The sequence below is a fragment of the Dromiciops gliroides genome, chromosome 2 (assembly GCF_019393635.1).
Source record: "Dromiciops gliroides isolate mDroGli1 chromosome 2, mDroGli1.pri, whole genome shotgun sequence".
NCBI lineage: Eukaryota > Metazoa > Chordata > Mammalia > Microbiotheria > Microbiotheriidae > Dromiciops > Dromiciops gliroides.
Genome location: NC_057862.1, coordinates 682,748,956 through 682,765,430, shown reverse-complemented (window position 1 = coordinate 682,765,430; position 16,475 = coordinate 682,748,956). Strand labels below are relative to the sequence as shown.

The window sequence follows — 16,475 nt, the reverse complement described above, 5'->3', positions numbered from 1 at the left end:
TAACACGTCCCTCTGGTAGGCTGGGGTGTGGTTTTTATGTTTATTTAACACTTTTTTCCAGTGTGATCAACTTATAAAAATACATTAACAACAACAGCAGAGTTTTTAAGAAATTCTGGATGACATTATAATGATCACATCCCTGAGCTGGAAGACAATCTGGAGCTCATCTGGTCCAACCAGTTCATTTTACAAATGAGGAAACTGAGGCCCACAGAGGGAAAGCCTTTGTCTAAGGCGTAACCTGCCAAGACACGAGGGAAGCCAATCTGACTTTACCGTTACTTCCCTTTCCATTACACTGCCCTACTAGTCCAGTCCTTGTTTTCAGCTGGAACCCCTTTTACAACAAACACAATGCGTGGGCCTCCTGCTTCTGCTTGCATACTTTGAGTAATGAGAGCTTCCTATCTTCCAGGACAGGTCGTTACCAGGTTTAATTGTCATTTGAATGTGAAATGAACAATTAAGACAAGTTCGATCAGATTATTAGGAAACAATTCCTTTTAGTAATCCCCAATCTTCCTGTCTATACTGGAAGGGACTTCGGCTAGAGTCAGTCTAATTGATCTTCTATGTAATAGCCCTTTGAAACTACCCATCATGCTCTGGCATCATAGGAGCTTGCTCAGTCCTACAATTCTTCGAGTCAACAAGCACTTATTAAGCACCCTCTGTTTGCCCAGCACTGGGGATTCAAAGTAAAGCAAAAGATAGTCCCTGACCTAACAGAAGTCTAGTGGAGGAAATAACATAAAAATGACTACGTATAAACAAATTCTGTACAGGATAAATTGGAGACAGTCAATCAAGGCAAGGCACTAGCATGAAAGGGATTGAAAAGAGCTTCCTGTAGAAGGCAAGATTTTCATTGGGACTAGAAAGAAGTCGAGGGAGCCAAGAGGTGGAGATAAGGAGGGAGAATGTTCCAGGCATGGGGGGCAGCCAGTGAATTGAGATATAGAATGTATCATTCAAGCAACAACAAGGAAATTGAGGCCCACAGAACCTAGCCGATCTTAGGATCAAAGATCCATTTTACAGATGAAGAAATGGAGGCCCTTAGAAATGAAGTTACTTATGTAACACAGGTTAGTCTCCTAGGATTTGAACCCAAATTTTCAAACTCCCCCCAAAGCACCTGTTTAACAGTACATTAGTATTTCTCATGTTTGCCCTAAGTTTTTTCTTTTATCTGAACACCACCACCAATTCCTTCAACCATCCCTCATATGATGTCGAGTCCCTTCTAATTCTGGCCACCCTCTTCTGAACCTGTTCTTAAAATCGATTCTGAGCTGCATCCACGGTCTAGATGTGTTCTGACCGAGGTGGGGCTGTGGCCTTCCTCATCTGACCTTTCCATGCCGTGTGGTCTGTTTCAGCATACATTCCTAGATTTATAGCTGGAAGAGATTTTAGAGATCAATTAATTCAACAACCCCCACCCCATTTTATAGATGTAAACTGAGAGCAAGAGAGATTAAGTGATCTGTCTAAAATCCCATAGAAAGTAAGTATGAATGCTAGGGTTTATTATCTCACAATAATAATAGCAATGATATTAATATTTCTAATAGGAAACATTGATATGATTCTTTAGGGTTTTCAAGGCACTTTAAATTTATTATTTAATTTGAACCATACAACAAACCTGCAAGCTAGGTGCTATTATTAGTCCCCTTTACAGATGAGGAAATGGAGACTGACAACAATTCAGTAACTTGCCCAAGGTCACACAGCTAGGAAGTATCTAAGGCCGGATTTGAACTCAGGATTTCCTAACGCCAGCTCCAGCATTCTAAGTAACCACTGCATAGTCTAGCCACCAAATTCATCAATCTTTCTTTTATGCCACATCGCCTTGTTGTTGGGTTATAGTGACATGGTGCAAACCAGTAGCCAATTATGTAATGGCGGCAGTGTGGTCAAGAAGGCATTGCTTGGGAATTCTTCAGCTCTAGAAGACAAATACCATGAAGAATCCACTCTAGAGCAGGGCTGCTTAAACTTTTTCCACCTGTGACCCCTTTTTGCCTGAGAAATTTTTACATGATCCCGGTATATAAAATAGGTCTACATAACCTTTGACTGTTGCCAAATTTTGTGACCCCCATATTCAGTTAGGAGACCCCATAGGGGGTCTTGACCTACAGTTGAAGAAACTAGGCTCTAGAGGTCCTGATAGGCAAGAACAGAAGGAATGAATCTGATTTCTGCTTTATCTTAATAGCTACACCCTGCATCAAAGCCATCAGCCCAAGTGAAGGCTGGACCACAGGTGGAGCCATGGTGATCATCATAGGAGACAATTTCTTTGATGGACTCCAAGTCGTGTTTGGGACCATGCTCGTATGGAGTGAGGTAGGCAAAGTCAATCTCTTCATCTGCTCTTGATTGGTTCAAGAGCTTGGTCCCAATCACCCAGATCCTGTTGTGCATTTATAACATGCAAAGGCTATTTTAGGAGCCGAGGATGCAGAGAAGTATAATCCATTAGTGAAGGAGGACAAAAGGGTTTGAAAAGATGGAGGAAACCAATGGATTAGGTTCTCCTAAGTGCCCAATAAGTGAAAAACACAGAAAGAATCAAGCAATTAGTCAGTCAAGGAGCCATGATTAAGCACCAACTATCCTAGGCATTGTGCTAGGAGCTGGGGACCCAAAGACAGAATAAGAAGTCATGAAATTCAGAGATCAAAGTGACCTTAGAGACCATCCAGCCCCATTTTATAGATGAGGAAACTGAGACCTGGAAGAAATACAGGTTCAGTGGTTTGTCCAAGATCATGTGGGTGGCAGGTGTTCAAGATGGGATCTGAGTAAGTCTAGAACTTCATAGGTTTATGGGTGTCATCTTGCCACGTGTCAATTACGCCATGTGACATTCCAGGGATAGAAAGATTCCTGTAGACTGGAATAGCTGAGAAACCCATCTTAAGGGTAGGAATTGAACTGGGCAATGAATGAAGGGAGGATTGAGGAAAGCAGAGGAGAAAGAGGCAGGCATTAAAGACAGGGACAATGAAGTGAGCCAAGGTATGAAGGGAAGAATATGCATAATATGTTCAGAAAACACAAAAATTCAAAGAACCTTAACTAGGGCAGGGTGTCTAGGGCTATGCTCCCAGGCTACTCTAATTTAGTAGGCACTGACAATACTTGTGCTTTAGCAGCTGAGAAAAAAATACTGAGCTTAGGACTCCAGTGAACAAGAACAATTGATCTCGTGCTGACCTCTATCCTCCCTCTCCACCCTGTTCAGCTGAATTTGTTTTCCAAGTTGATCTTATTCATTCATTCAATTCAATAAATATTTATTAAGCACCTACTGTGTGACAGGCATTGTGCTAAGCACTGGAGATACAAATGGTAAAAAAAAAGGACAGTCCTACCCTTTGAAGACATTTTTCCTAAAGCCTATAAGGGACAATTTTTGCTTTTTGCTCCAGGTGTTAAGATGACTAGTTACCACTCAGAAAACCTTGTGGCTGGAGGAGAGGGAGCATTAGTATTGCCTGGGGGTGGGAGACAGCCCCTGGTGCTTTTTTTCTCCCCATTATCTTTTCTCACTTATTTCCTCTCCAGCTGATAACACCTCATGCCATCCGAGTCCAGACTCCCCCTCGGCACATCCCTGGAGTGGTGGAAGTGACATTATCGTATAAGTCTAAACAGTTCTGCAAAGGGGCCCCGGGAAGGTTCATTTACACAGGTAAGTGCACAGATTACTTCAAAGGTTCATTGCTCTTGTTCTTAATGAGACCTTCTCTCTGCCCTATTGCATTTTCTAAGTCATCTGTAAAATGGGGATAATAATACCTCTGAGGACCAAGTGAAAGAATATCTGTCTTGAGGCACTGTGTAAATGTCAACCCTTCTACCTGCTGTGATTATTGTCAGACCTTTCTGCTATTACGCCAAATTTTGGCCTAGATGATAGATTTTTTTTCTTTTTCATACATCCTTGTGATTTCATTAGTGGAGGGAACACCCAGGGAGGAAATCTGTTCTATTAATGCATATCAAACACTCACCTCCTTAGTTGGCAGCAGCACCAAGGGGTTAAGCAACTTTCCAAGGTAACACAGTCAGTATGAGTAAGAGGTAAGACTTAAACCCAGAGGTTACTTGACTTGACTATAACATGTCCCTAAATGGGCAAGTGGTAACTCAGTTCAAACTTGGGCCAGTTCATTTCAACAAATCTTTATTGAGCATCTTGTACAGTGGAAAGATCCCTGGCTCTGAGGTCAAGGAACCTGAGTTCAAATCCAACCTCTGATCCTTACAATTGTGTGACCCTGGGGAAGGCACTTCATTTCCCTGGGCCTCCTTTTCCTCATCCATAAAATGAGGGGGTTGGATTAGATGGTCTCTGAGGGTCATTTTAATTTTAGACCTATGATCTTATGGTGATATGGATGATCCTATGATCTTTGTATTTATTGATTTATTTATTTGGGTAATGAGGGTTAAGTGACTTGCCCAAGGTCACACAGCTAGTAAATGTCAAGTGTCTGAGACCAGATTTGAACTCAGATCCTCCTGACTCCAGGGCCAGTGCTCTATCCATTGCACCACCTAGCTGCCTCTGGATGATCCTATGATCTTAGGACCAACACCCCATACCTATGGGCTAGATTTTAAAAACTGGGCATATTGTGTATGGTTCAGGAGAAATCACAACCTCTTTGTTCTTTGGATTTGTTAATCTGGGGTGTAGAGTCATGTAGGAAGACTGTGGGACTATGCTGTAACACCAGCATAGAATTGGAAGGGACCCCCACCCAACCATTTAACCCAAAACATTAGGCCAAAGGAATCCCCATCTGTTCCCTGGAGGTCTTCAAGCAGAGGCTAGATGACCACTTGTTGAGGGTGTTGGAGGGGCTGTTCTTTGTCATGAGATTTTGGACATGATAGCTTCTGATGTCCCTTTCAACTCTGATATTCTATGATTCTATGAAATAAATATGGGGTTTTTTTTGTTTTGTTTTTGTTTTTTAGTGAAGCAATTGGGGTTAAGTGACTTGCCCAGGGTCACACAGCTAGTAAGTGTTAAGTGTCTGAGGCCGGATTTGAACTCAGGTACTCCTGACTTCAGGGCCGGTGCTCTATCCACTGCGCCACCTAGCTGCCCCAATAAATATGTTTTTGAAGAGGATTCTTTCCAGGTATGGATTGGACTAACACCTCTGAGATCTCCTCCAACTTTGAGAATCTATGATTCCCTAAGCCATCATCTTGGATGGGGGTTCAAAATGGACTTGTCTTATACAGAATCCAACTCTGTAGGGGATAACACCATACCAAGTTTTGGGGATGGTTGCAACTATTAAGCATTAACTCAAATGTTTTTTGAGCACCTCAAACTCTTGAGGTCCAAGAAGAGAGAAACAAAATGAACAAAGGCATTAACCAACCCATTGACCAGGATTGATTAATCACCTACTATACATCAGACACTATTCTGAGCTCTGGGGATACAATGAAAAAAGCAAAAGCCTGCCCTCACGGAGCTTAGGTTCTCTTAGGGGAGGCAACAACAAGCCCATATAGAGGTATGTAAAAAATAGTTACACGATGATGGGGAAGCAGTTAGGGGGATTAGAAAGGTTCACATAGAAGATGGTGCTTGGGCTGAGGACTCTATGAGGCAGAGGTATAGAGAACAACCAGATGAAAAGCAATGGGCAATGGAGTTCTGAAAGTGAGGAACAATATACAGGCCAAATGGCCTGGACCATAGAGTCTGTGATGGGGAACATAAGGGGTGTGTGTGTGTGTGTGTGTGTGTGTGTGTGTGTGTCTGTCTGTCTGTCTGTCTGTCTGTCTGTCTGTCTATATGTGTGGAGGGGGTTTCCCCCTCCACTTGGAAATCTTCCTGAATAGCTGGATGAATGTTTCTTGGGTATATTATATCTTGGGGATTGGTTGGACTAAATAGTCACTTAGGTCCCCACCTCCAATTCTCCAATTCTATAATTCTGTGAATAATATGTCACGAGGATGCGAGAAAGAGTCACTCATGTGTGTTACAGTAAGAAAGCATTATGGAGGGGGCAGCTAGGTGGGGCAGTGGATAGAGCACCAGCCTTGGATTCAGGAGGACCTGAGTTCAAATGTGGCCTCAGACACTTGACATTTACTAGCTGTGTGACCCTGGGCAAGTCACTTAACCCCAATTGCCTCACCAAAAAAAAAGAAAAAAAAAAGAAAGCATTATGGGAATAGAACATATGTGCAGGGATTAAAAGCAGTGGGAATTTTGTTAGGTAAATAGGGAGGATGGACCAGATTATGGAGGGACTAGCTTAGAGCTGGGAGAGAATTTAGAAACCATTAATCCAATCTCCTCATTTTATAGATGTGGAAATTGATGCCCAGAGAAACTGATGGAATCTATGTATTCAACAATAGGGAGCTTTGGTGGCTTCTGGAGCAGGGAAGTGCTGTGAAAATTCTGTTTTCCGAGGCTGAATGTTGGAGTGATGCAGAGGCTGTGTTGGGGGCAGGGAGGGTCACTGGAGGCAGGAAAATGAGGTGCAAAGCTACCCTTTGGAATGAAAGAAAAAGAAAAAAGAAGTTGCTTTAAAATGATAGATAAAAGGGAAGAATTTACAAGTTGGGAAAATGCACCAGACTCAGGATATTCTTTTCAAAGATATTGCACATGTCCTGAGGGCATTTATTCTTTTCTTCTTTCTAACTCATCAGCATCCACTGGTTACCTAGCGTGGGGCTTTTTGCCTTTTGTCTTTGGGGCCAAATATCATTTTATAGATTTACAAATGTAAATGGACATGCTGTTTTGCTCTAGTATAGAATAAAAGCTTCCAAAGGGCAGGAACTGTTGGATTTTTGGATCTGTATCACCCATCACCCATGGTCCATCAGAGTGCCTGACACAGATGGCTGCTTAATGAATGTTGGCTTGGTCGGATGGAATTGAAAGAACAAAAATGTAGTTAGAATACAGTATGAAGAATGTTAGTTTGGATGGAATCAGGGAATATTGGACATAATAAGCACTTAAAACTTCTTGAATTAGATTGAATAGTCCTGGGTCTCTAGGCTCTGCTACTAATTAGCTGTGTGATCATGGGTAAGTCACTTCTCTTCCCTGGGATTCAGCTTCCCCATCGATTAAACGGTGGTGGTGGTTGGAGGTGGGGGGGTGGTCGGGGGGCGGGGATCTCAAAGGCCTTTTCCAGCTTTAAAAATTTTATGATTCCGTGAAATAGACAGACAGTCTAGGAAACCTTCCATATGGCTTTGATATCTGACTCGACATTCTTAGACGTGACCTGTGTTTGAGTAGAGATGCAGGTCTACGAAAAGGTCTGTGTAGCCATGGTCATGTGACAGCTAATGCTTGGCTCCTCCCGTTTTTAAGATGGGAAGAGGTGACAGAGATGTTTAGGAGTGGTGATAAAATAACGAGACAGCTTTGTGACTCATAAATGGGCCCTGAAGGTGCTTCCAAGAGAGGAGTTAGTGCCAGTGACATTTTGAACATTGTCAGACGAAGTAACAACAACAACAAGAGTTAGTGTTATATATTGTGTTAAGGTTTGCAAAGTTCTTTACTTAGATTAAACTCACAATGACCCTGGGAGGTAGTTGCTCTTACCCCCGTTTTACAGATGAGGAAACTGAGGTTCACAGAGGTCAAGCGACGTGCCCAGGGTCACAAAATTTGTAAGTTTCTGAACAGGATTTGAACTCAGGTCCTCCTGACTCCAAGCACTGCATCCACTCTACCCCCTAACTTGTTAAGCATGCAGATTTCCTGCAGGGACTAACTTGAAAGGCATGAAGCTGTTTCAGATGAATACCTACTGATATATTCACTCATTCATTTGTCCATTCCTTCATTCAATCATCAATGCAAAAAAAAATTTAGATTTGGTAGTGACAATTCTGGCCTTGGAGTCAGGGGGACATGGGTTTCTAGTAACAACTCTGGGTCATAGGGACTGTATGGAGGGTCATTTAAACTCTTAGTGCCCCAGCAAATCTTCTGGATTCTGCATTGCAGAACAGTTGGAGATTTGATTGGTAGGAGGAATTCCCTATATCATTCAAATCACAGCTCCAATCCCTAAATCTTATCCCTATTATGTCCTGGATGTTAAATTACATGAGTTTCTCATGCATCCATAGTATGACTGATTATCAGCGGCCCCCAGTCTCCACAGATGTTTCCCCAATGCAGAGTTGGGGGGTGGTGAGAAGAAAAGTGCACATTCTCCAGGAACACATGCGTGCATCAGGGTTCAGATGTGGGATGGCACTAGGGGAGATTAATGTAGGGTGGAAGCAATACATTAATATTCCTTAGCCCTAGCTCTGCCCTCCTCCACCAGCAGGGTCCACTTATGTGTTCTTGGGGAGTCTGTGCTTCTTCCCCCCTCCAACTCTGTATTGAGGAAACAATAACTCTCTAAGGCTAGGAATAGCAGAGAAGATACTGACCTGAAATAATAGAGGGAGTTTCATCACTTGGGATTTCTATAAACCCAGGAAATCATAGGTCCAGTCCCTATTGCTAAGTGACACAAAACCAAACCTGGGTCCTAGATAGTTCTTGAGCCTGATTGTCTTTATACTCCTTGGCCTGCTTCTCACCGCTTGCCAAGTGGAATTCTTTTTCCATGACCCAGTACTGCCTTGGTTAATGTCTATAGAGGTACAAGGTACTTACACATTCTCTTCACTATCAACATCATTACCGCTACCATTCTACATCACCATAGTAAAAACTAGGGTGCGGTCACAGTGTAATCGATTTTGAGTTGTAATCTGATCTAGTCCAAGACTCCTAAGAAGACAAAATCATGGCATTTTAAAATTGGAAGGAACCTTGGTGTCTATTGAACTTGATCCTGCAAAGGGCAGTTATTTGTAGAAAAATGTTTCTGGCTGGAAGGCCATGTTCTGGCCCCAACCCATTTAGTTTATGGTGGATCCAGTGAGTATGTGTGAGGGATGGTGGTGGCTGGTGGAGAGGACAGGAATGAGAGAGGAAGAGGGAAGCCCAAGCTCTCTCTGGAGGCACAGTCTTCCTCTGCCACCATCAGCAAGCAAAACCCCAAATCAAAACCACCCAGGGGTGGGTGTCAGGACCTTCTGGAGCCCAGTAACTCTAGCCAGAAACTTTCACCTCAAGGTTACTGGATCAAATGTAGCCCAGTTTAGTGGAGCTGGGAAACACAAACCAGCTGGGGATGGCTCCAGGCCCCACGGGAAGTGAATTGGTGGTCTTGAGCCCCTTCCTATTGAGAAAACTGCCACTTGACAAGGAGAACTAATTGGTAACCCAGTGGGGAGCCTCAGCCCAGTGGCTGGAGATGGAAGGAGATGGAATGTTCACTGGAAATGTCTGGAAGGGCTGTCTCCGGTGTCAGACCCGAGCCCTATCCCATGCTGGGCTGTCACACCCTGGCCTCTTCTCCCGCAGAGTCAGTGGACAAAGGGTTCTCGTCTTTCCATCTCTTCCTGAGAGCAGGACTTCTGTAGAAACCTTCTGCTGCCCTAGGACAGATTAGGGCCTCAGGTGTACTGAGACAATCACACAGCAGCAATGGGGAAGAATAGGGAGGGAACTGGGAATAATGTGAGAGGAGCAGTGGGAGCAGTGGGGAGAGTGTAGATATGGTGTCAGGAGAGACCTGGGTTTGAATCCTTCCTGACACTGGACTGCATTCATGGGCAAGTCGCTTGCTTCTATGCCTCCTAATTGCTCACCTGCGAAATGGGGAGACTCCTACCTAGAGTGCCTGCCCCCTGAATTCCTGAAGCTCATGCAGAGACATAGGATACTGATAGGAAAATAGGAAGTCTGAAACCTTCCAGACCTTTTGAGGTTCATGAGGGCTGACCAAAAAATTGGGAGGGGGGGAGGGAGAGGATGCTTGGCCCAGTCCAACATGGAGGCCTCCTCCTTCCTCCCAGGGGGTTCCTCTTCACCAGTGTGCTGGAAAGCCACACTCGCTCCAGGTTCTGGAATTCCATCCCTTCTCAACTTGCTTGAGAATTTATAGACAATCCCTGGGGTATGGCCAAGTTTACTCCATCTATCCAAACATGATTCCAGTTCAAAAGGCCTTTTAGCACTTAGTCTAAGGTCTGGGAGTGATTAATTGACTAAGACATGTTCCCACCAAGTTAAGGGATTGAGGCTCAAGTAGGGCAGGGCGGTTTGACCCCATCCTTACACTCCGGACCTCCCCTGGCTCCGTTTTCTCAACTGTATAATGAGGGTGCTGGACTCTAGATTATGTCAGAGGCTTCTCCTACCTCCAAGCCTGTGATCCTTAAAGCTCCGAGGTTCTGTGACTGTAATCCAGGGACTGGCTCTGGAGGCTCGTTTAGATCAGAGGATTGTACAGTTAGAGGCAGAAGGTACTTTAGAGATCAGTGAGCCCAATTTGAGGCCCAGAGAATGGGCTTTGCCTAAATGCACAAAGCTAGCAAATCAAAGAGCCAGATTCAAATCTACCTCCTCTTACTCAAAATACAGTTTCCTCTCTAGTGTGCTTGAAAAACCAAAAAAATAAAAAAGAAAGAAAGAAAGAAAAGAAAAGTTATTCTGACCAAAGAGAGAGGAAGAAACCCCAAACCTGACTGTTTGGTGTTAGGGCCCTGCATGGAACCATGGAGAGAGCCACCCAATCAGATTTGGGGGAGGTAACCTGGCATCCCAGGTGAGTCTTCATCCTTCAGAAGGGGTCCTTTTAGAAGGAAAATTCAGAGGAGGAAGTTGGGGAAGCTCAACCTTTTACTATGTGCGTCCACATTGACAATTTCTGTGCTGAGAGAGGCACCACCTTAATGAGCCCTAGCCCTTAATTTTAGCCTCACCTGCTGCAATTAGCCAAACTGGAGCAATCAGCTCCCTGAGGTGGCTGGTGTTGTCCATGCTAAGGGCTGCAGGAGCAACACCCCACCTCTGAAAATGACATGTTTTCTTCCCACCCATGATAGCACGGGGCTGTTTTTTCTCACCATGTGACAGGATGTACCTGGCTACTGCTGGAGGAAATGATTGGTTTATTATTATTCATCCCCTCACCCCATGTCTATGGATACTCAGGACTATATCTAAGCCCCCCCTTCAAAAGTGCTCCCTACTCCTGTGAGCTGAGGAAAATGGAGGCAGATTGTCACCTTGGGCATGGGCCAGAGAAATATCTTTAGGATCATATGAAGAAGAACCAGACTTGGGATTTCATTGTTGTAGGGAAATTCCTAGTGAGGAAACTTTACGCAATGCAAATTGAATTGTTTCCTCCAATTTAGTGTTAAAGAATTGAGTAGAACATTGAGAGCTTAAATGACTTACCCAATCTCATAGTTTGTACATGTAAGAGATCAGACATGAACCCAGGCCCTCCTGACTTTGAGGCCCAGATCTCTATCCACTACCCAGTGTTACCCATGTATCTGCTCTTAGGTTCATAGAATTAATTCTGTGAGGGACCTGAAGTCATCTACTTTAAGCCCCTCACAAGGGGGAAATTGAGAGAAAATGGGGCTCAGAGATGTGAACTGTTCAGGATAAAAGGTGATCTTAGTAGGGGCACGGGGGCAACAGGGCACAGTTTAAAATATAGCCTGTTTATGAGTAGTAACTGTCATTCATATTCTACCTTTGTGCCTCCTTTTAACTGGGCTCCCTTTGGCAAGGGCCATCTGTATGAGTCAGTAAGCATTTATTGAGTACTTACTATGTGCTGAGCACCATGATAAGTGTTGGGGAGTCAAATAAAGGCAAAATAATCTAACCTCCTGAGTAATACTTTGAAAATTAGTTTACATTATAAATGAATGTTACCTCTTGAAAAGGAGATCAAGTGTTGAGATAGTTTAGGGAGATTCTTTTTGTTTGTTTGTTTGTTTTTGTTTTAGTGAGGCAACTGGGGTTAAGTGACTTGCCCAGGGTCACACAGCTAGTAAGTGTTAAGTGTCTGAGGCCAAATTTGAACTCAGGTCCTCCTGATTCCAGAGCTGGTGCTCTATCCACTGCGCCACCTAGCTGCCCCCAGGGAGATTCTTTTGACCTCTTAGATGTGATTTCTTTTACATTAGTTATATTTTTGTTGGAGATGGTGATATTTGGTGTCAATGACTTTTCATTTATCCATTTTCATATTTCAGCATCAATAGCTTGTTTGAGTGGGTAGGTTTGGAGCTGCAGTGACTCTTTATATTTATCCTTTCTTAGAATTTGGTGTTGATTTAGTATTATGTAAGCTAATTTCCCCCATTCCTTCTTTACCTCCCCCTCCCCCGCTAGTATATTCCTCTTCCCATCCATTTACATTCATCTTTTAAAATCATCAAATTATAACAGAACCATTGTTAGTTACTCTGTGTAGTTAGATTCCCACTATGGCCCCTGATCATGATAGGGTTCTGAGGGGAAATACAAAGAGTTTATCCTTGTTCAGTCTCCTATGCTTACTGCTCATGTTTACCATTTTATCCTTCTCTTGATTCCTACATTCATATTTCAAAGTTTCTATGCAGCTCTGGTCTCTTCCTAAGAAATGCTTGAGAATACTCTTGTTAAAAGGTTCATTTTTCATCCTTTGAGGTTATACTCCATTTTGCAGGTGTGATGTTCCTGATTATAAGTTTGGTGGCTGCTAAATCTTGTGTGATCCTGACTGGATCCTCAGAAGTCGAATTCTTGATTTCTGGTTACTTGCAGGTTTTTTCTTTAACCTGGAAGTTCTGGATTTTGGTTATAATGTTCCTGGGTATTTTCATTTTGCAGCTTTCAGGAAGTTACTAGTAGATTCTTTGTATCCCTACTTTGCCTTCTGGTTCTATGAGATCTGGATAGTTTTCTTTTATCACCTTTTGAAATGTGTCTAGGGTATTTTTTTTTGGTCATGGCTTTCATATAGTTCAATAATTCTCAAAATATCCTCTCTTAATTGATTTCCTAAGTCAGTTGTCTTGCCATGATATGCTATTTTATTTTTTCAGTTTTTAATCTGTGTTTTAATATTTCATATTGTGTCATCGAGCCATTAGTTTCCATTTGGTCCATACTAAATTTTAAGGAATTTGTTGCTTGGGGAGCATTTTATACCTTCATCTCCAAACTGTTCATTCCTTTTCCAATCCTTCCATAGCTTTTATTTCTTTTTTTAAAATTTTGTAATGAGGCAACTGGGGTTAAGTGACTTGCCCAGGGTCACACAGCTAGTAACATTTCTTTTCTAATTTTTCCTCTAGAGCCCTCATTTCATTTATAAAAATATCTTAAATTCTTGTTTCATCTCTTCCAGGGATTTTAGTCAAACTTACACCCAGGCTGTGTGCTTCTTTTAGGCTTTGCTTGTAGATGTTTTGGAGTCATTCTGTTCTTATGGGTTTGTGTCTTGAGCATCTGTTACTATCATAGCTTTTCATGGTGGCGTTCTTTTCTACCACCACCACATGTTCTTCCAGTTTTCTTCTTGCCTTCAGACCTTATGTTAGGATTGGGCTTTGCATGCATCTAGAAGGACTCCCAGGGCTGGTCCTTCTGCTGTTTTGTTTGGGGTATTGAATGTTGAATTATTTCAGGATTTGAGAGACAGTTCAAGCTTTGAGCTGTCCAAAAGTGAAATTTTGGCTCCCACAAGAGACTATAGATTTATTCTCATTGGTTATCTTTAGAAATAGGCTGTGAAACCACTTGCCCCACTTACTAAGAATCTGGGAGAGGGAGAGATTGAGGAAGTATCCTTGAAATTCTATGATTCTGATGCTGTTCTACATCTATGAATCATGAAACAAGAACCGAAATGGCAAGTGGCCCAGAGAACAATGGAGAGATGTATAGTGAGTTGAAGTAGACTGAAACATGTTGCCAATGATAGCTTATACAGAAAAAAATGGTGTAATAGCCAAGAAATATATGGCAGGGAAGTAGTGTCATAAAAATTTAGGATAACAGTTGGATAGATGTAACTGCATGATACCTATATATTGTGATAGGATAGAGAAAGGTCTTGGAACATTGGTTGGACATACGGGAGGACATGGGCAAGAGTCTCACAGGATAAGATGGGTAAATGGGCTATGGCCTATACCCTTGCATAGAGTATACCCATTAATGAGAATGCAATCCTTTGAAGTACTGAAATGAAGGTTTCTATTGTGATCTATAGACCAAAAATGGCTGTAGATAAAAAAAACCTTTATACATGAGCTGAATCTAAAATGCTAAGAGCTTATCCAACTTCTATTTAATGTCCTTCTTTCTTTCTCTTTAAAAAAAACATTACCCTGCATTAAAAAAAACTATTTAAGAAATGAATCTGTTTCTTAGTTAAAAGCACCCAAATCAAACATCAAAAGCCAGTCTGAGGACAATTGTTCCCTCCTCGAACTGGAAGCAGGTGGAAGCAACAGCCCTCTTGCTGTCCTGGGGTTTGCCAGTGGCCCCCCCATGTGAAATTCAGATGTCTCATTTCAGTTGAGATGGGCCTATTGGCAGCCCCAGAATGAGGAAAGGAGGAGGCCGCCTCTCCTAGAGTGTCAGGCTGCTTCTTAACAGCTCTGCATATTCAGCTCTAATATTCTAAATACACATTATGGGGAGCGGGAGGACACGTGGAATAGCTCCGTGGTGGCATTTAGATTTACCCTTGAAATTTATCTTTAATTTTTACAGTTGTCTCCTTAACTGTGTATATTAAGGGCTTCTTCAAACACCCTGCCTTGCCACTGCACTCTTTCCTGACCCCCAAGCGTAATTAAATATTAAATTAATATTTCATTTAAAATTAAATATCAAAGGCTTCCATCTAATCTTTCACTTGTGCCCTGCAGGTGTTTGACTCACATCCTCATTGCTCTGTCCACAAGATGGATGCCACCTCTTAATAAAGTGCTTAGATATAATCTCCCCAAAACCACCAGGAAAAAAAAATTCTGCCATTATACCCAATGGGATTAGGATGAGGAGAGAGATGTACATCTTATCAAAAATGCTGTCGGGTTGGGAATCTTCCATTTTTGATCAAATTTTCCAGATCACATGTTTCTAATGGGATGATCCAGGCAAGAAGCTCATGGTCACCTCCCACTCTTGGTCATTATTTGTAAAGTTCTCATCATACTGTAGAATTTTTTCCCCAATGGAATAGGAAAGGATAGCAGTTCCTTTTCATTTTATCCTTGTCCCAAAGGGATCATAGAACTGTAGAAAGGGAAAATTTTGAGGTCTAAGCATACTCCCCATTTGATATGTGAGGAAACTGAGGCCCTTACTATTTAAATGACTTCCTGAAGGTCATGTACATAGTGAATAAGTGGTGGAATCAAGACCCTTCATGCAAGACACATTTACCAAGCACTCATTTTGTCCAAGGCAGTGTGTTACATCCTGAAGGGGAAATACAGTCTAAGGAAACATAGTCTCTGATCCAATGGAGATTGGAGTTGAGATGGCCCTGGTTTGGCATTGGGGACCTGGGTCCAGACACCAGTTCTGCTACTTCCCTGACCTTGGGCCAATTACTTTATCTCTCCAGACCTCAGTTTCCTTTCCTGAAGAATGAATTAATTAGACAAGATGGCCACCAAGATTACTTCTAAAGCTACATTTTGATGATTTGGGAATAAGATGGGCTCTGATGTCCCTTCTGGCTCTAAGATGCTAAGATCTCTACATTCCCTTCTTTTTCTAATTTCTGTGTTCCTCTGATTCTACATTTGCTTCCTTGTTATCTGAGGTAGAGCACCCTAGCAGGCTGGAGCAAGTAATGAATTTATTGATTGATTCATAGGATCAGAAAGCATATTTAGTGAGACAATGATGGAGGAATTTGGGTCATAAAATGACACACTAGCTTTCTGAGGCAAAAGGGACTGGAGTAGTCTAGTTCAATGCCCTCATTTTTGCAGATGATACAATTGAGGCAGAGAGAGGTGAAGAGACAATTCAATAAGCAAGCATTCTCTGAGACCCTAGCTCATGGCAGCCTGATCACATAATAAACATAATAATTGTCCACTTTTCTATAAAGCTTTTAATTTTTCAAAATACTCTCATCAAAATAACTTTGTGGAACAGGTGGTCCAACTATTATTATTATCAACAACAACAACAATAATAATTTTGAGGGGCAATGAGGGTTAAGTGACTTGCCCAGGGTCACACACTAGTAAGTGTCAAGTGTCTGAGGCCAGATTTGAACTCAGGTCCTCCTGAATATAGGGCCAGTGCTTTATCCACTGCACCACCTAGCTGCCTGGTCCAAGTATTATTAACTCCATATTACAGATGAGGAAGAAGTCCTCCAAGGGCTGTGTAACTTTCACGTGGTTGCATAGTGTTTGAAGTGGAATGCAAACCCAGTCCTCCTGCTTCCAGGTCCATCACTACAGCAGAGGCTCTCATGGCATCTCTTTGAGAAACAATTGCCAAAAAAATTATACAATTTTTCCTTTTTTGAAAAAAAAAA

General features: G+C 42.4%; 1 protein-coding gene across 1 annotated transcript in view; it reads left to right on the top strand.

Moving 5' to 3' along the window:
- EBF2 (EBF transcription factor 2) overlaps positions 1 to 16,475 on the top strand; it is a 263,562-nt gene that overhangs the window by 217,135 nt on the left and 29,952 nt on the right. Inside the window, exons 9-10 of the mRNA XM_043984840.1 lie at positions 2,234 to 2,364; positions 3,589 to 3,715. Of these exons, the coding sequence (XP_043840775.1) occupies positions 2,234 to 2,364; positions 3,589 to 3,715 (258 nt within the window). The remainder of the gene's footprint in view (positions 1 to 2,233; positions 2,365 to 3,588; positions 3,716 to 16,475) is intronic.